Genomic DNA, 20,267 nt, shown 5'->3' on the forward strand with positions numbered 1-20,267 from the left:
GAATCAAGAGCCCTTGCCATCTCATATGGCTCCGAATCATACATAATTTCAACACTATTGGAGCCACAGAATCCATCTCTAAAGTGCACTTGCGCAGCAATAGGGGGCACATCCATATTCTCAGGAATGTCTCCTACAACATAAGTAGAGAAATGAGGAAAGAATGAAAGAAATAGATGTAAGGAAGGGGGTAAGCTCCCAAAAACCATACGGTTAAAACACTTACTCGGATGATTCTGTGTCAAAGGGATCTCATGAGGAGGATCTGCCACGAAAACATGAGTCTAACAAGCATCTCCAACTACCGCATTGGGGGCAGATTGAGCATCAGGAACCATAGGTGCAATCTCCACATCCATATAAGGTTCCAGAATGGGAGGGTCGATGTGTGCCTGTTGATCCATTGGTGGGGAAAACCCATAAGGGATGGGATCAACTAACACCTGACGCACAACCACATCCAAACATTACAGCTGACTCTTCATAGCCGATCTCACATAGTTCTCCCACTAATCAGCACAACCAATTGAGATCATTCGCCTGAGGATGTTGGGAGGAGAACCTAGGTGCAGTACACGATCAACTGCAATGTCATCATCTCCAAGGCAATGCAGCTCCTCTCGAGCCCTTGCAACCATCTCACTAAATGAAGGCCTATCATTGAATAGCATAGACATGCTTCACATGTCAACAAACTCAACATATCCATAGCGATCGCTTTCAACAATGCCTCCATGATATATGGTCACTAGGTTGTCCATCTAGTTCAAACACGTAAAGAAACACATGTCCTTTAGTCCAAATTAGACGATAGATAGTACCTAACAAGTACTTTCTAACTATAAATTAAGTAAATAAGATAATAACTACGTATATATATACACTGTACTCACTAAATAGCTAGATCATATTTAGTTAACTAAATATATAACTACATATCTAAGTAGCTATCTAACTATATCTATGTACCTATGTATCTATGTTTCTATCTATCTACATATATATCTCACTAGATCACTAACTAAATCAACTACCTAAGTCATCACATTAACTAGTAAATAACAAATGCCAACTAAATAGGTACATTGCATATTTATAATTTTTACCTTTCCAACGACTGATCCGCGAACATCGATGGAGTCGCAGCGGACGACAGGCGTGGGTCAGGCCGATGATCCGGGCCGGCGGTGGCACGGCCGGCCGCTGCAGGTGCCGGGGCCAGCGGTGGCGTGGCCGACAATGGCGGTGGCGCGCGGCGGGCGCGTGATGCCCGGCGCTCCGCGCGGGGAGTCTGGCTCGACGGGCGCGGGAGGCACGGTGGCCGCGCCCGAGGCCGACGGTGGAGGGCGGCAAGGCGGGGCGAGGCCAAGGCGAGGAGAGGGTGCGGCGCGGGCGCAGGAACCGGTGAGGGGACCGGGGCGCGGGCGCAGGGGCGTGGGGCGTCCGCGGTGGCGCGACGCGGCCTCGGTGCGTGGGCGGCCGGCGCGGGTGCGGTGGTAGCGCGGCGCGGGCGTCCGTGCGCGGGCTCAGTGAGGCGTGTGTGGGCGAGGGCGGCCGGTGGAGGTGCGTGCGTGGGCGGCGGCGACGGCGGAGCTCGGCTCTACTCTGCTAGGGTGAGAGAGGGAGAGGAAGAGAGGGGCGGGCCCCAAACGTAATAAAGGCTCGACGCCAGTCACCCTGGCGTCGAGCTCGGCACTAGGGTGACTGGCACCGAGCTTCCTACCATGTCACCTTCCACGTCCGCTTCGAGCCTAGAAGCTCGACGTCAGTGACGTTGGCGCCGAGACGTATTAGCTCGGTGCCAGAGGGTCCATGTTTTGAAATATTTCCTCCAGGGGTCTATTTATGAAAAACTTAAAAAAAGACTAAAAACTAAAAAATTCGGGGCATGGGCATTGCTTTCCCAGCATGGCCGGCCCCCTCACATGTAGTCGCGTGGTCGACTCAGCGACGGGCGCCACCGTCCCCGCGCTTCGTTCGGCTAGTCCAGTGTGTGGGCATGGGCGTCGCTATCCAGCCGTTTGATCAAGATCCAATGGTCAAGGAACTTGTGTTGACGTGGCCAAATCAAGTGCGAGGGAGCCTGATGCACGTTTCGTTGAGAATACTCAATTTCGTCATGAGGGAGTATGAAATGATGTACAGGGATATGTAGTTGTGTCCTTTCTGAATCGGGTTCACTTTTTACAAAAGTTAATTTAACAGTGTATTTATCAGCATAACCTAAGATGCTTGGCCCAAGGTGTGAGAAAGGTCTTAGGCTATCCGCACTTGTCCACATCTATTTTTATCTCTAAAAAGGAATATTCTATCCTAGTCATCGAGATTCTCTACTCTATACCCATTTCTCCCGCACCCGTGTTATCTCTATCTCATACTCTATACCCACTATTCCATATTTTATTCCACTCTCTCCCTCTTTCTCTCTCGCCAACTCTTTTTCTCTCTGCGCTACAGTATTGCTACAGTGTTTGGCATTTTCTCTCTCACGTGCGGGGTCTGTGGCGCTTAACTGTATAGCCGGTACACTCCCGGGCTATTTACAGGCGCGCGGTACGAACACGCGGGATGCTACCCCTGACGTACCGTCGCTTTTACCGCTGCGCGGTGCGGACAGCCTTAGGACCTTCCACTCCCTGGTCACGTCCTTATCCTTTGCTCTTTGCTGGTGTTTGTCTCTCTCCTTCTCCTTTCTGTCTTCTCATCTTGTATCCTCCTCCGTGCCTCTCTCTCTCACTTTCTCTTCACTTCGTCTCTTTTCCTCCGTGCAGACAGCGACCTGCGATAAAGGCGGGGCCCCGACTTCCAGGCTGGCGGCGTGTAGGCAGACGTGGCTTTGGTGGCATCCCCGACGGGCGGGCGCCATCGTCTCCTGCATGGGCGTTGGTCCCCGACACGGGCGGCGTCCCTGATGCGACCGACATGCCTGGCGCCGCGCGGCCTGCCCCCAGCTCGGGCGAGTAAATGGGGCGCGCGGTGGGTCGAGCGTGGGCATCCTCGTCACGGTGGCATTGTGGGTGCCACAGTCCCGGCGCGCGGTGGGCGCCAATGCACAGCGTCCCAGCGCGTGGGCATGGGCATTGCCGTCCCTAGCACGGCCAGCCCCATCGCAGGCAGTCACGTGGTCGGCTCAGCCACGGGTGCCGCCGTCCCTGCGCGGCACTTGGCTAGTCCAGCGGCGTCCCCGACGTGGTTGGCAGCGCTGTGGGCATGGTGCCGCCGTCCAGTTGTTCGATCAATATCCAACGGTCCAGGAATTTGTGTTGACGTGGCAGAATCAGGTGCGAGGGAGCCTGGTTTCGTACCAGTAAAGATGAGTTGACCATGCATAGTCATGTTTTATTTGTGTTTTGAATGAGTTAATCATGTTTGTTTTCAATTAATTGTTGGTTCTAAAGGAATATTGTAATTTCATTCATCTCATTTATAAAAATTGTAACTATAGAATTTGTGTTAGTCAAACTAGCTCAAATTTAACAAAATATATAGTAAATCGTATTAGCATTTATGTTTCAAAATAAATCTATTATAAATATATTACGTAACTAATGTAATGATATTTATTTTATATCGTAAATGTTAATATTTTTTATATAACTTTTTTAATCAAAATTAAAAAAAATCAATTTCTGAAAAACAAAAATTACATTCTTTATGTGATGGAGTGAGTACATGATTCATTTTGTATCAAAGAATCAATGATATATAAAGAATGTTTTTATCTGATCATGATTATCTACATCTACATACATTAAATGGTCCATACAAGCTATCTATTAAATTGTCTATGTGCGAGTTTCTAAAAACTTATAGACAATATCTTGATTACATTATATGGCTCCGTTTGTTTTCGCTCATGATCCATTTCAATTATAATCATCGTATAATGTTTTTCCCCCATTCTCGACTGTGCTAGTTCAAAATTCTACGACAGAGATGAATGAAAAGAATAAAGAACAATAGAAACGTTTAGCGGCATTCTCTCTTTCCCCCACCGAGAATACGGATACATGTCCTCACAAGTCAGAAGTCACAACGCCCAACAAAGAAAAAAAAAGGCAGACAAAATCTAAAATCTAGCGAGGCCCCGCGGTCCCGCCGCCTGCCGCAGTGCCGCTCCCTGCTCCAACGAAAAACGGCTGAACCCTAAACCCTCCCTACCTCCCGCCGCGCCTCGCTTCACCCCGCCCATGGCCGCCCCCGCCGCTCGCGCCGCCCTCACGCGGCCCCACCTCTCTCTCCCTTCCTCCTCCCGCCGCAGCCCCCGTCTGTCCCTCACGCCCTCCTCCGCCCCTCGCCTGCGCGGCGGCGCTGCCACCTCCGTCGCCGCCGGTACCTCCGCCGCGCCGCAGCAGCACCAGGTCACCACGCGCCTGGGCGACGTGATCGAGGCGCAGCAGTTCGACCGGGACGCGCTGAACGAGATCTTCGCGGTGGCGCGGGAGATGGAGGCCGTGGAGCGGGGCTCCCACGGCGCCCCCAGCCGCGTCCTCGAGGGGCACCTCATGGCCACGCTCTTCTACGAGCCCTCCACGCGCACACGCCTCTCCTTCGAGGCCGCTATGCGGAGGCTCGGCGGGGAGGTGCTCACCACCGAGAACGCGCGCGAGTTCTCTTCCGCCGCCAAGGGGGAGACACTCGAAGGTGAGCTACTGAGCTTCAGCTGCCTTGTTGAATACGTTAGATTTTGTATCGGTGACGGTGAGGGAGTTGTTGAAGTGGAAAGGTCGGTGTCTCCCCCTTGACTATGGGTGCTGTTGAGAGCGGTTGGTGCCTGAGCACACGCGAGTAGGTGAGGAAACGAGCATGCCAAATTTCGACCAACATATCGGTTTTCTATTTTTGATTTGGGAACAATTGCCTGCCGCCAGTTAACTATTGCCAAATTTCCATTTCCCTCAAAATTCCAGTCCTGAATTAGTCAAATTTGAGATTAAAACTGGATTTAATTGAAAAGAAAGGAAAGTGATGTAGCGGATTGCCTCTTCTGCTGTAGAATTTAATTTGTTCTTAAGTTACAGTTCAGATCAACCTTTACCAATTTCTGTATATTGGGAGCGAATTTGAGGTTACTAACCATGTGTATCCATGATGCAGATACCATAAGAACCGTTGAGGGTTATTCTGATATTATTGTTCTGAGGCATTTTGAAAGTGGAGCCGCAAGGAGAGCAGCAGATACTGCGAATATTCCTGTTATTAATGCAGGTGATGGGCCAGGGCAACATCCAACCCAGGTAAATGTTCAGTTTCTGACCCTCCTTCCATCTGTCTTACTTAAACAAGTAGTGTCAATTGTCATCCTTGGAAGTTAGCTCCTGAGACAGTGATTTTTGAGTTTTCTAACCTTGGCACAAGAGCTAAAAACTGCATTTTAGTGAATGATGGTCTAGCCATTGGTTGGGATGTTGCAAAGTTATCAACAAGCGACAATGACCACTTTGATGGCTATTTTGAAGTTTTGGTACTTTGGGAGGTTGAAAAGGATAAGAAACTGCACTTGGATTTGAGGATGGACACTCCTGCAAGGGCTTAGCCTGGATATTCTTGTAGCATTTTCTTCACATAGTTTCTGTCTGTGTTTCTGAATCTGTCTGATGGTCCATTAAGTATTGTATTGTGTTATATGATTGTAGCATTGGAGCAATGAAAGTGAGCACAGCAAAATAAACCATCCATAGATCTCCTCAGAACAGGCCATGTACTGGCATATGCTTTGTACCATTTATTTAAAAAATTGACTAGGCCTTCATTGTGTTGGCAACTTCCTGATGGTATATTCTACACCTGCAAGAATTCTTTCTACCACAAATCAGCAAACATATTCACATTACAGGCTACAGCTAATTGTTTGTAGTCATTTACCCAAAGGTTCATCTGGAATACCCAAGTATCTGCTGCATCTTGATGATAAGTAAAGTCAGGTCATACTCACTGGAGTGCATTTCTATATTTCTATAACAACTTGCTGAAATACCTTTTGTGTTGCATCTATCTTTTGGTTTGAAAATTTTGCAGTGTCATTTGTAATTCGCAATTTCATTCTTTTCTTCAGGCTCTGTTGGATGTGTACACAATAAAGAGAGAAATTGGCACACTAGATGGAATAAAACTTGGTTTGGTTGGTGACCTTGCTAATGGGAGGACAGTTCGTTCTCTGGCTTACTTGATTGCTAAGTACCACAACATTAAGATATACTTTGTATCTCCAGATGTTGTTAAAATGAAGGTATGAGTCTTCTAAAGAAATATCTTTGACTTTGTTTCATTTATCCTCTATTTTATTCATACAGAATAAATGGAATTGTGTCTGTTTTCATTCTGTCCAAAGGATGACATCAAGGACTACTTAAATTCCAAAGGTGTTGAATGGGAAGAAAGTTCAGATTTGTTGGAGGTGGCTTCCAAGTGTGATGTTATTTATCAAACACGTATTCAAAAAGAAAGATTTGGTGAGAGGATTGATCTCTATGAAGCTGCTCGTGGTAAGTACATCGTGGATAAGAAGGTCTTAGATGTGCTGCCAAAGCATGCTGTGATCATGCATCCCCTTCCAAGGCTTGATGAGGTTAGAAATTGTCATTGTGAATTCAGTAATTTTCACAGTATCCATTCTTTTCCATCGTAGTAGTTCATGTCCCCAGTGAGATGTAATTTGTTGTAGTTTACGCTAGGAATTAACTATGGGTGCTGGCTTTCTCCAGTTGATATTAGGCTGTGTTTCCTTAGTGTTTCACAGTTTAAACTAGCATTTCAAATGCCAGCTTTTCACAATTTAATCTAATATTTAAGTGTGAGCAGTAGGCCTCTGTTGATGTGTTAGATAATGATAATCTTGTGTGATGGAATCACCATTCACTTTTAGACCTTTTATGTTTGTTCATGCTGCAAAGGGGGTTATATTGGGTTTTAAAAAAAATATATATATTCACTTTAGGGAAGGTATAGATGACATAAGTGCAACTCTAGGAGCTCTGTAAAATTCACTTGCTGAATCAATGACTTCAGCAAGTTAACAAAATAAGTAGCAACATCCATTTATCCCTCTCTCCAATAGTTTCCTATACTAGCTTCCTAAAAAACAAAAAGAGGGCCCATGACTTTTTCTTTGTGTCAACCCATCTGTTCGCTGCCACCTCCCTGTTGCATGCTCCTGTAGCCAGGCATTGCCGCCCCTCAGCCAGGTGTGGTTGCCCCCCAGCCACCTGCTGCTGACCTTCAGATGGCAAAACGGGCCACAGCCGTCTGCTGGCCTCATCCTAGCTGGCCAGGCGGCCCCTGGCCACTACCAGCCACCCCCTGCCAGCTGCAGCCACCTGCAGCCAGGCCAGCAGTGGCCTGGGCTTGGCCAGTGCTGGCTAGGAGGCTAGGGCAGTCTAGGGTTGGCCAAGGCTTTTTTCATTGTTCTGCAGCTGTTGGCAGTATGAGCATTCATAATTCACTTGTGAAAAAAGAATTGGATTGGCCTTCGGACGCCGATAGTATTCAATCATTTCTCCTGGTATACCCCTGCATAGTCGTAGGAAACGTGCAAGAAAACATGGTGGTTCTGTCCCGGAATGTATTGTCATATATTGAGATAAACAATGAGGGCACGAGAGGATGTTTCAGGATTATTTGGCTATGATCCTACGTAGCCAGCCCTGGCCGGCTGTAGCCAGCCTTGGCCATGCCGTATGAAATGTTCATTAAAAAAATCAACGGCGAACCTCTGCCTCTAGATAGTAGCAGCTGTCCTCTGGCCACCAGCAGCCACAGCCTCTGGTTTTCTGTGGCCAGCTCTGGTCAGCCGTAGCTACCCCTGGCTGGCCATAGTCAGTCCGCCATTGCCCAGTGTTGCTGTCACCGGCCAGAGCTGGCTATGGCATGACCGGACGCACAATTGATGAACTAAATGTAAAAAATCTATTCATGGGATGGCAAATTAAGTTGCAATATAAAACAAAATGCCACTACACATATGAATGTACTGTTTATCAACCAAAAATACAAGAGCACAACAAAGAACAATTTGCCATCCACATATGAATCTACTATTCATCGACCAACAAATCTATTTCACATGTAAAACAAATTGCAACAAAAAAACTGAAAGCATTGTTCATCGACCGACACATGTATACATGATTTTTCATATGATATAATATTAAAATACTGTGTCAACAAAAAAAATCATCCTCCAAACCCCTGCCCCCAGACAGGAGCAGCCACCATCCAGCTAGCTGCAGCCAGCCCTGTCCTGCCGTAGCCAGGTTAGGACTGCCCCTGCCTGAGGCCAGGGCCGGTCTCAGCCGGCTGGGTGTGGCCAGCAACTTCCTGGCGTGGCTGGCCATAGCCAGACGCGGCTGGTGGCTGGCCGGGCGTGGCTGCAGCCACCCAGGTCGTGGCCTTGGTCGGTCAAGTGGTGGCCGGGTGTAGCCAGGTGTGGCCAGGTGATGCTAGGTGGTGGCTAGAGTTGGCTAGGTCTACGTACCTTCAAGGGGCGGCGGCTGCAGAGGTTGGGAACTCCACAGACTCGCATGAAAATAGAGAAAAATGTGGTAGTTTTTTTTAAAAAAAAACAGGTGCCAGGGGGAGATATGTGCTTCCTATCCGGCGCAGAAAGTTAGGAGTTGGAGGGGAATTTTTGCAATTTCTTATTTTTTAAGGAGTTGTTTTACCAAGTTGTTGGAGGTTTTTTTTTTTTTGGTCCTTTTTGCCAAAAAACTCAAATTGGGAGTTCATTTACAAAGATCCTGGAGTTGCTCTAACTAGTTAAAACTGTAATTTTCCGAACAAGTTGCTAAATTTTTTGACAAATGCTTTCGACCGCAACTTTACAAATAAATCCAACATAGCACATATCAGTGCAATTACCACTACTACAAACTGGTCTTTAGTGGACATGTGGATGGAAGTGTTAAACTTTTCTGTTTTGGCTAGGCTGTAATTACTTTACCAAACTAAATCACTTGGTGTAAGTAGATATTAACTACCAGTTTTTCATAAGTATGCATGTGCTGTTCCAATGTTAAAGCCTCCGGTAAACTCGGGAGGTACTTTAGCCACAAGATTTCTCCACAGCTGGTTCCAATGGATTTTAGGTTATGGATCTTTAGAATAGTCAATAGTTGGTATGGGTCTATCTGGAAGTTGGCTGGAAACCACATTGACATTTACAGAAGTTGATGATTGGAACCTTTTCACTTTCTTAACACCATTATTGTGCATATTTGTTTTTTCACAGAAGTGCTATACAAAAACCATTTAACATCGGGGAGAACTACTTATATTTACCACATATCTGATGAAATAACTGTGTTAGTTACTCTGTGTTCAGCTATTTTGGTTATAAAGTCTTTGACATGGAGTTGACGCACTCTTTGCATTTTTTCTTTGATGTTTGTTGCTACATTTGTCTGCAGTCTATTGCAAACCAAGAAATCTAAATGAGATCAATTCTTTCGCAGATCACGGTAGAAGTCGATAGTGATCCAAGAGCTGCATATTTTAGGCAGGCTAAGAATGGCCTCTACATAAGGATGGCATTGCTCAAACTTCTGCTTGTTGGTCACTGACATTTCTGCTAGTGCATGAGCTTCTGCTGTGTCAAGTGATGAGAAAATGTACTAATAATCAGCAGCTCCTGTCAAAATTCAATGTTCCTGTGCTGTGCAGGTAATAAAAGTCTGGATCCATGTGAGAGTGCAGCAGTATTTTGCATGGCCAATGTTCATAGTTCAAATCGTGTTCGAAATAGAGTTTTGCTGTTCTCATGTGATGTGAGAACAAGGAACATCACTGATTTTGCTTGCACAAAATCATTTGACCGATTCAGTGCTCTGCTACATTTTTATCTAGCGTGGCACATACATATGTAGTATTGGCAGTAAAATTTACCTGCATGATTCTTTGGTAGGATAATATCTCTGAGCTACCTCTGCTCAGTTCAGGCTACTTGCCTACTTGTGCATAACAACACTACTAATTTGGACTTTGATTAATGCTGCGGGTGTGCCATAGATGCTAAAGCAATAGCAAATAGCGATGGTGTTCAGTTGTGACAGCACTAGATACCTGACTGAATCATGAACTGATTGGCACTATAAATCCTGCTCAGCTTCCATTTTTGTATCACCAGCAGCTAGTAGTCTTTCTTGAGAAGTTGAGAATCTGTGGTGTATGTATAAATTTATTGTTATAACAAGGAAAATGAAGATTAGCATGGCTAAACTACGGTAACATGTATTTCATCATTTCAGTTTAATTTGAGGAATTGGGGCTGTCAGATATGTATGTATACTAGGATTTGTGCTCATCCCCCTGCCCTGTTTGTTCTCATATTTTTTTAAGGGACTATGGGCTTGACTTTTGTTTTGTCGGACTGATTTGCACTCTGATTTATATTAGTTTCATTAAGATTGTGGTGTTGTGTTGACTGTATTGTAGGTCTGAACTATATAATACCTCCATATTTCTGAAAATTACTGATTGTTTCATTTGTTTCTTAAAGAATATCATTATACTTTTGTCAAAAGTTAAACTATCGTGAGTTTGACATCACAAGTTCGTAAAGAAAGTATTGATATTTTAATTTGGTATACTATGGAAATAAAATTCATGACAATTTTAATGGTACTATTTTGATATTATAAATATTAATTTTGGTCTAATTTACGATGGTTTAGCTTAGGACAAACTTAAATGATATTCTATTTGGGCTTCTGAAATTACATTTTTTTTTGGGATGAGTCTCATACACATTTAATATAATTAACTTTACAAAATAGCTTTGTTTTTGTTGAATTTTAACATTCTGAAATAGGAAAAAAAGGTTACTCAATTGTAAATCTGACATCTTGTGTTAAAGCTATTGCAACCTAAAAAATTGCCAGTTTGTTAATCGTGTGAAAAACCGACTAGTACAATCTAATACTCTATAATAACGGATTAAGAGGTAGACACAACCTAAAAAATTGCCAGTTTGTTAATCGTATGAAAAACCGACTAGTACAATCTAATACTCTATAATAACGGATTAAGAGGTAGACATTGCCTAATGTGCCGATTGAAGCACTGATTTTAGGACAGACAAAACTAGTGCAACCACATGAGAGTGAATATGATTCACACCATCACATGCACACATGACATATAGGTTGACCCTTTCCTTTTTCGGCTGTTGGGTAAGAATTGTATGCAGGGGCGGAGCTAGAGAAATATAGAGGGGGGTGCGGCCGTCCAGGCTTCATAGCAATACTTAGATATATTTGATGTTCACACTGTAGTGTAACTTAATAGCGGGCAAAATTTTAGCATCAATAATAAAAAACAAACAGTGATAATATATACTAACAATGAAATAGCGTTAATAGTGCTTACCGTTAACCAAAATATAGTTAGAGAATGACACAATTATATATAAAAAAAGATTGCTGTGGCATTGACAAAATGCAATCCTCAATTACAAGATCCACATTAACAAAGATAAAAAAGAACAAACCATTCAATTTTAGCTAAGAGTTAATATAATGGTCCATTGAAAAATAAAAATCACATCTGCAATGTAGAGGCAAAATTGGTCGCTACGATCTCTCAAATCTCCAGAGCTATACTGTCTTCTTAGAATTTTTTGGATCAATATATGCATTTTCTATTTCTAATATTGCAATCTCCCAGTGTGATTTTCTTTTGGAAAACATTTCCATGCTTTTCCTAACATTCACAAAATATTTATATTTTAGTTGATTTGGTTGTTTTCATAAATATCATTACCAGATACCAGAGAGAGAATAAAAAAAAAAAGTCAGACACTAGAATCTTGACAAACTACCAAGAAGGCAAGAACTATAAAATTAAAACCAATTTGGATGTTCCCATTGATGGAAATTGAAAAAATAAATAAAAAAAGCTTTGAAGTTGCTTACTTTGCCTTGTGATCAAGATTGAACGGAAAATAGAGCAGGGCAGCGGACAAACTGCACTCCTAGAGTCCTGGTGCCCGTGCCCTTGAGTAATCGCCTGACCAGCGTGCAGCGGTGTCCCGGCCATCGGCCAGCCAACCGCACTTGGCCACTTCGCGTCAAGGTGAGAGAATAGGCGCGGGGTAACTACGAAGGGCGGAAGGGGAGAGAAGGGGCGCGGGACGGCGGCAGGGGAGGCGACGCATGAGTCGAAGCGACGGCCGATGGTTCCGTCTTCTGTGCTGAGCGTAGCTGATCTTTTGGCTGCCTATTGGGTAATTGATGTGCTGGTGTGGGCTTTCTCCGTTGGCTGAGTTGGACTGTGGATGCAGATGTTTGGATCAGAGGGGTGCGAATACGGTAGAAACTTGCATACTACAGCGTATTTCGCGTTTTAGTCTGGGTGCGGCCGCATCCAGTCGGACCTACATGGATCCGCCCGGCCGTGATTGTATGAGCCCATCTCATGGGTGGGTCATAGATCACACATGAAGATTCCTGGTCAGCATGCTGACACAATGACGCCCGCACAACCGTCCGACACACGCGGCTCGTGACTTCATGCTGAATGCATTGAGGACCGTGTCGCCATTTTCCACTGTATATTCGAGAATGGTGTTTCCATTCTTTTTGTTTTCAACGTACGTACTTCAGGCCTGGTAGCCATTTTTCAACGTACCTCCTCCCCATTCCTACATGCCAATGATATGGTACTAGAGCATAATACGCACAGTCAAACTTTGATTTGGACACAAATTGCATAAATATGTAGAGTTATTAATGCGTAAACAGTACAGTTTTAGACAGATCAAAAAGCTATTGTTTGAGAGGCTACTGAAATTGACAATGTGGTTTCAGTAGGAACCAGCAGTGATCTTGTTCTCTGTTCTCCCCAATAAAAGCAACCTAAACAACTTTGCTAACTTCACTACTACTATCAACAGTGATAGACCCCTTGTCTGTTCTTTGACAGAAACATGCCAAGCTAATAGCATTTCTTTAGAGCCTGGCAGGTATTTTTAAGTACATTTATTTATTTAATTTATCCCTTACATCTTACTAGGATTTTCTTACAAGATGCTTAGTCCAGTTTATGTAGTACGTAGATGTCACAAATCCAGAGCCAACTCTAGACAAATCCCTATATATCACCTCCCTAACTTAATTCACAGCTTCGTTCGTTCTTCACAGCTCAGTCAAATTAGGTCACTAGATGTCATAAACCGAGGCGTAGTCCAGGAACACCGTGTTGGTTTCAGGGGTGAAGTAGTCCCAGCAACCCACAGGCAACTTTCCTGCTGTCTGGTCATAGCTCCACCAGTCCACATCCACCTGCTGCACACCGCCGCCGTGGACCATGCCGGCGGCAGCGTTCCCCTGCCGGTTGTCATCACCGTAGAGCAGTTCTTCAAGTTCGGCCTCCATGCTGATCATGTTGGAGTTCTCCGCGCTTGACGGCGAGGCGAGGCCGTTGTCCATGGCAGCACCCTCCAGCTGCGCATTCATCAGGTGCTGCTCGTTCAGCGAGCTGGACTGCCCTTGTTCAGCTATTGTCACGCTGCTTCCGTTGCTGTTGAAGCTGTTGTTGCTCTGGGTACTGGCCCTGCTGCTGCAGCCGGGCCACATCAAGGGGTTGTGGTGGGCGCCCAGCAGCGGGTTCTGCAGCTGCATGCAGAGCTGGATCCTTTCCATGGCCGACGCACTCAGCGCCACCGGTTCGCTGTCGTTCATGTCGTCGCCGGTGGACGTGGACGCCTCGGTCGCGACGGCCGCGCTCTGGCGGTGGTGGTCCTTGCGCCGCCCCAGGAGCCTCTTCTTCAGCTTGGTGTTCCAGTAGTTCTTCACGTCGTTGTCAGTCCTCCCCGGCAGCTGTGCGGCAATGATGGACCACCTGCCCATGATATGTTAACACACATGCTTAGCACTACACTTCAGTTTCAGCATGCATGGAGTACATACATACAGTCTAGCTAGTTGTAAAGAAGAGGCCGGGAGTGGTTGACTGGGTCTGTATGTGTACCTGCTCCCTATGCTAATGTAGAGGCTGCAGATGATGCTGTCCTCCTCTGGGGTGAAATCGCCATGCTTTATGTTGGGCCTCAGGTAATTGAGCCACCTCAGCCTGCAGCTCTTGCCACACCTCTTCAGCCCTGCATGCAGTTTCATGATTCAGTTAATCATCGGTCACACACACATAAACACAGCTGAACAACTGGAATCGAGCTAAAACATGTCTGGCAATGCATGGCTAGATGGATGAGCAAGAGTTAATCAGTTCATCTTCACCACGTACCTATCTTGTGTGGCAGCGCAATCCAGTTGCCTCCGGTACCATGCTCCTCGATGTAGTTCTTGAGCATTGCATCCTCCTCCGGCGACCATGGCCCCTTCTTCACCGTCGCCTTGTCGCAGCAGGGTGCTCTCCCCATCTCTTTCTCTTCTCTGGTAGTCTCTCTCCCAACCTGTGTGTGTATGAAGCAGGCAGGTGTGTTGGTGCTGCGCTGCTGGTTTGGTCGTGGGGTGGTGGTATGCGGTGGCCCCAGGATTTATAGGAGCTGGTGAGGGGGCTTAAAAAAGTACGGATATATGGTTTGACCTTGATGCTGACACAAGCTTTTGTTTCGGTGTACTTTGGAGATTGCTTTTTGTTTCCTTGGCCACCCTATGCTATAGTACTCCTCTGCTATGCTGCATAAGCAGAACAGCAGAAAGGTGTAGTATTTCTCAACTTCTGTGTCATGCATCCTGCTTTCTGAAACATGGATTGGTGTCTCAGCAACACTTTTTCCTAAACAATTTCAGATGAACTTCAATGCAATTATTTCTTCAAAAAATCATGATAGCATATTGACAAATACACTAGGATTTAGGACAGGTGAGGAATGCACGAGCTACGATGAACAGTTAGTACTCTGCAATTTACCATAGCCTGACGACCAATGCATAGAGATCAGCTTACGCCAGAACTAGGGTAGTGACTGGTGAGTCATGTAGTCGACGAAGCTAGGACGCCATCTGTACTGTGCGTTGAAACTGAGCCAACTACTGTGAACTTAGTTAAACTTACCGTAGGATTTAGGTCTATCTAAGAATGGAGCCTTTACTGAATCAATGGAACGTGTCAACGGATAAGAAGGCACTGCAATCTCCATTGTTTACTTCTTGTCTTCATCTAGCCATTAGAATCACTGGTACTGATGGGATAAGCATCAAGGGCATTGACATGGATTAATCATTGGATTCAGATATGATGAAACCAGGGCTCGAACACAGAGGTAAATAATATCTGATCCAACTCAGATCCCTGAGGAATTTCCGTATGATCCAACCCAGATCCTTGAAAAAAAAATAGATTTTAAAATTTGAAAGAAACTAGCTGATTTTGCTAAAATCCAGATAGTTTCCTTCTAGATCTCTGAATGCCCTTATCCCCACCTACAATGAAAATAAGACATGATTCCTTTTCATTTCAAGCAAAACACAATCTTATTTCAACACTATGCCTTTATTTAGAAAAGGGGGGAAGTGTGCTGAACAATAATCTATAATTTTAACTTTAACTACCTCCCAATTTTGCAATCATGCAAGATACTACAGTACACACTACTATCAGTTTCCATTCCCATTAGTCATCAGTCAACACCCTCATCACGCTCAATGTCCTGTCAATATAATTCCCAGTCTGAATAATAATCTATCTATTTCGGACTGTAGTACCGTGCATGCAAATTAAGTCTCCATACGACGTCATCAAGGTTCCTCTCAAATTGGTAAGAGAATGGCATCACCAATAATTCATGTAGCAGTACTTTGACAGCAAGCGTACTCCTACGATGCGGCGTACATGCAGGCGTACACAGCTAGCGTAACACGGTCAGAATGACGAGTCCAACGCAAGTTGTCCTTCCATTCAGTTATGGATGTACTGCTGTGAACCCTAACTCCGGGATGGACCATGTGGATGCGGATCGGAAGGAGATGGAGATTCATCACCAAACCAAGGCCTTGTTTAGTTTCCCTTCAAAATTCCAAGTTTTTTCACTTCTCTCTCCATCACATCAATTTTTAGCCGCTTGCATGGAGTATTAAATGTAGGTAAAAAAAATAACTAATTACACAGTTTAGTTGGAAATCACGAGATGAATCTTTTGAGCCTAGTTGGTACACGATTGGACAATATTTGTCAAATAAGACGAAAGTGATACTATTCATCAGGTTGAAAAAACTTTCAATCTAAACGTGGCCCAATGCAACGTTGGGGGGCCCGGCCCTTTGCTAGTGCTAGCTAGGCTGACCTGCCAAAAGTCCATGGGCAGTTGTAACTGACAATGTAGCAGCATCCTGAATGCATGGTGTCATCTGTTTTGACCCTCACGACTTGTTCATCCCATAGCCGCATGTGAGATCATTCTTTACACACACACATATATATTTTGTCATGCCAATAATTCCATGTCATGCTTATGGACGGACAAATATGACACGGGACCTGCACAAGGTCCTGTTAAAAATGTAAGATTTAATAGAATTGTGATAGAGTTTCACAAAAAAATTAGTATGAGTTCAGAGTCCTGCAGTTATCCTATGAAATTTTGGCGTTCCAAAACATTTTATGGAAATGTGGTAAATAAAAGTTGGCAATGAGGATCAAGTAGGCTGTTTTTGGGAGCATGCATCTTTGTCTTATTGTCCTTTTGGTTCCTGTTTGCACTTTTTGTTTGCAAAAAAAGGGACCTTGCATCTTGGGGTGGTTGGTTGGTTTTAGAGTGATTCTTTACTATATTGTGATAATCCACAAGTTGCATACAAATCGTGATAATGATACCCATTCAACTGATTTTGATAAGAATATAAACTGAACATTCTAGCAATGCAAGAGAACAGTTTGATCATCAAGGTGGAAAAAGCAGCACCTAGAACGATCCATCAGTTCTGTTAGTCCGATAGAACAAACGAAACCAAGATTGTTACTTAGGAAACATGCTCACAAACTGATTTATTTTCCAAAAACAGGTCCTTAAGTTTTACAAGATATTTGGGACTTAAATTGCTCACCGGTAATAAAATGAAAACAGTATTTTTTGAAACCTAGTTAACTTACTATCATATCCTTTGGTGCAGAATGCTAATCAGTCACATTTTCTAGTCTTCATCAGATTCTTCATTACCCTTCCCGTATTCTCAAGGACAGTACATGTACTGTATGTATACTCAAACATTTGAGCTACCAGCACTGGCAGCCTTCTTGATTGGAAGCACGTACACTTGTTCTGCATAGTATCTTCCTTGTTCAGAGCGAAGCAGGTCTGCGAAATTACATCCCAACGAGTACACTTTTGACTCGCTTGCAGGATGAGAAGTTGTTGAAGCTTCCTTCACTGGCCATGATGTATATACAATACCATTCTGTATGATTGCATATATCTTGTTCAAATAATTAACCAGAAGCTAGCAATGAAGATATATAGATGAAGATCAAGATGCTAATAGCGATGTTTAATGATACACACCGGAGAGATGCATGCGTTTACTACCATCAGGAATATAATGTAGCTTTCATGCATCTCAGTGGTGTTAGTTGCTCTTTGCAGAAGTTAAGCGAGATGTATATCCAAGATGCTATCCTAAACAAAGTAGCATCAGTAAGCAAACTATGCCCTTAACATAACTACCAAAAGGTCAGACAGAAAGGAACCAATTAGTGACACATCCCATTGAAAATCCATGTTTTGGAAACAAGTTTTAAAAATTCCAAGGCCAAGTTGCCACTGGGTTAGTGGCAAGGCATGGGGCATCACAACTCTGCCAGGTGCCTCCAAGCAGAAGCTGGCTGTTTGATCTGACACCATGGAGTAGACTCACCTAAACAACTTACAAAATAAGGGCATTAGACCTTCACAAGTCGCTTGATCAGTGAAATTAAGTAATGCAGTGCCGCTTATTTGTTTAATGTTTCTTTAGATAAGGTGAGTTGACCACATTATTCAAGGATCTCTGGGGTAAGATAAAGTTATGTAGTGGTCTTGGTGTATGATCAAGTAAACTTGAAGAGCTTTAGTATCTGAGTGCAATTAACTTATTTTGACCTATGAGGAATATTGTGCTCGTATATTAATTATTTCCACACCTTTTGACTAGTGTTTTTTTGTCCATTCTTTAGTTGTGGGTGACAAAACGTAACTGTACGTACTTGCACCCGTGGATAGACCATGACATAATCCATGATTTCTTCTGATGGAGTTTCTTAACTAAATCGATACCATCGATGATATAAAAAAAGTGCCCACTGCACACTCCTTTAACAGCTGTTCTACACATCTCTCGGCAAGAACAAAGTAGTAGTTGCACAACGAGAGAATTGTAGTGTTGTATAAATATTTTATTTTTCTAAAATCAGAGTGTTGGAAAATCTAGTTTTTTAGTGTTAGGGGGTAATGCTATGGTACTTCCTTTACTTATTACGATGTAATATCTCAAACAAATTTGAGCCATTGATTTTTTAGATTTTTTGAATTAATTAATTAATTAACCAAGGAAAATCAAAGGAAATATTATCAAATCCCCTTTTTGATTGAGGTGCATATGTGACAAAGGTTTAATGAATGATCCCACACTCTTTGCAGTATTCATAAAAAACGAAGAATAGGTATTCATCTCTATTGGACAATAATCTTTTATGGTATTATCCAACTAGTTTTGAATTTCAGTCTTATATATTCTAAAGAATATTTCTAGCGGTGGGTTCGGAGTAAGTAAATATAACAGAACCTAACAACAACATCTGTCAAGAAAGTATTTTATCACGTTATGCGATTACAGCATTCATGCATGTCACATATACCTAAGTTAATTAGTTCTAAAGGAGGTGTACTTCTACCCTCAATTGTGGATTGGATTCCTAGGTTGCTTTGGTTGCACAGAAATACCACACTGGGAACCTTTAACATGTTTATATTCAGGAAATGAAAACATGTTACTTAATCTTTTAATAACATATAAGTTTGCATGTTATAAACGTGAATGCCATATATCATTATTGAAATCATTATTACACAATCGTTCAAAATAGAAATATGGCACAAATTGCCTCGGTCATAGACTTTCCAACAAAGCCACCAAACTTAGACATACTACTTTATTAGGCTCAGACACAAATTCTGGACCACATTATAGCAGCAATGACACTATAGAGAGGTTCCACTTCATCGAGGGCACATAGAGCAAGTCACTACATGAGCATCTTGCCTCAAGTAATCTTTAGGCTTACCTTCCCTATGCCTCGAATTATAACAACCCAAAAATCCACACACCAAAAATACCAACTACAATTTTTTTTTCTAAAGAACTCCCATGTGATGATGAGTGTCATGTATAGAAACCCAACCTAAGAGATGCATTAGGTCTAACCCAACCAAGACAACACATAAGCATGGCATGCCATTTGTTGATTATGTTATTTAATTTCTAACAAATAAAGTGTTACATACATTGTTAATTCAAGTTGTGATTTGGACTTCCATTTGTTTTATGTTATGCTTAACAAATCCATTAAAGTAATAAACCATAAAGTTATTATTAAACAAAATTCCCTAAACTCCAACGAATAAGTTACCTCAGTTTTGAATTCAAATTCTAAACCAAATTTGAAATCAAACAACGGAGAAGAAATGAAAAAAAGAGAAAGAAGAAAAGAAGAAGAAGGCCTCGCAGGCTCGGCCTGCGCCAACCAGCCCAACCGACCGGCCCTAGCCCTTCACATCTACTCTCCGCTGGGCCCACGCGCGTGCAGTAGCAGGCCGGCCCCAACTCGCGCGCAATAGCCCAGCTCGCGGCCTAGCGCGTCGCCCGCGCGCCCTGCTGCCTTCGCCAGCTACCGCTGCCACTTGACCCCATGTGTCAGCCGCACGTCGCCCACGCCCGCGCAGTCTCCCCGCCTCCGCTTGCAGCCGCTGCCCGTTGGACCCCTGCATGTCAGCCCTACTGTTCTTCTTCCCCACGCCGTGCTCAACCACCGCGCGACCAAACGCCGACAGCACTGGCAGGGGGCAGGCCAGGGGGTCACGCCCAGGGCATGCCCCTGTCTCCTTTGCGCCGCGCCCACGCAACCACGCGCGCGCCGTTGGATGCAAGCGTGCGCCTCCGATCACCTCTCGGCCTCCATCCGCCGATCACCGAGCTCCATGGCCGAGCTCGGCTATAAAAGCCCCAGCCCCGGAGCCCTAGCGCTCGTCCCGTCGCCCGCCGCCACCTGGTGGTCGTCCACAGCGCATCCGAACCAAGAGAGAAGGGGGAGAAGGGGAAGAAAGGGAAGGGGAGAAAACGCCG

The 20,267-nt window shown here is 44.2% G+C and overlaps 2 protein-coding genes across 2 annotated transcripts; one reads left to right on the plus strand and one right to left on the minus strand.

Moving 5' to 3' along the window:
* Nucleotides 1-4,061: 4,061 nt before the first annotated feature.
* Nucleotides 4,062-9,695, plus strand: LOC136501468 (aspartate carbamoyltransferase, chloroplastic-like). The gene is made up of 5 exons (XM_066496993.1): nucleotides 4,062-4,644; nucleotides 5,098-5,237; nucleotides 6,056-6,229; nucleotides 6,332-6,568; nucleotides 9,450-9,695. Exons 1-5 carry the CDS (start codon nucleotides 4,191-4,193, stop codon nucleotides 9,555-9,557), a joined length of 1,113 nt encoding a protein of 370 aa, XP_066353090.1. The 5' UTR covers nucleotides 4,062-4,190; the 3' UTR covers nucleotides 9,558-9,695.
* Nucleotides 9,696-13,021: 3,326 nt separating this feature from the next.
* On the minus strand, nucleotides 13,022-14,419 carry LOC136502076 (transcription factor MYB36-like). Its single transcript, XM_066497565.1, has 3 exons — nucleotides 14,236-14,419; nucleotides 13,963-14,092; nucleotides 13,022-13,833 (listed from the first exon to the last, which is right to left on the minus strand). The coding sequence occupies exons 1-3, from the start codon at nucleotides 14,369-14,371 to the stop codon at nucleotides 13,152-13,154; spliced, it is 948 nt and encodes a 315-aa protein (XP_066353662.1). The 5' UTR covers nucleotides 14,372-14,419; the 3' UTR covers nucleotides 13,022-13,151.
* Between the last annotated feature and the right edge of the window lie 5,848 nt (nucleotides 14,420-20,267).

The sequence above is a fragment of the Miscanthus floridulus genome, chromosome 13 (genome assembly GCF_019320115.1).
Source record: "Miscanthus floridulus cultivar M001 chromosome 13, ASM1932011v1, whole genome shotgun sequence".
Taxonomy (NCBI): Eukaryota; Viridiplantae; Streptophyta; class Magnoliopsida; order Poales; family Poaceae; genus Miscanthus; species Miscanthus floridulus.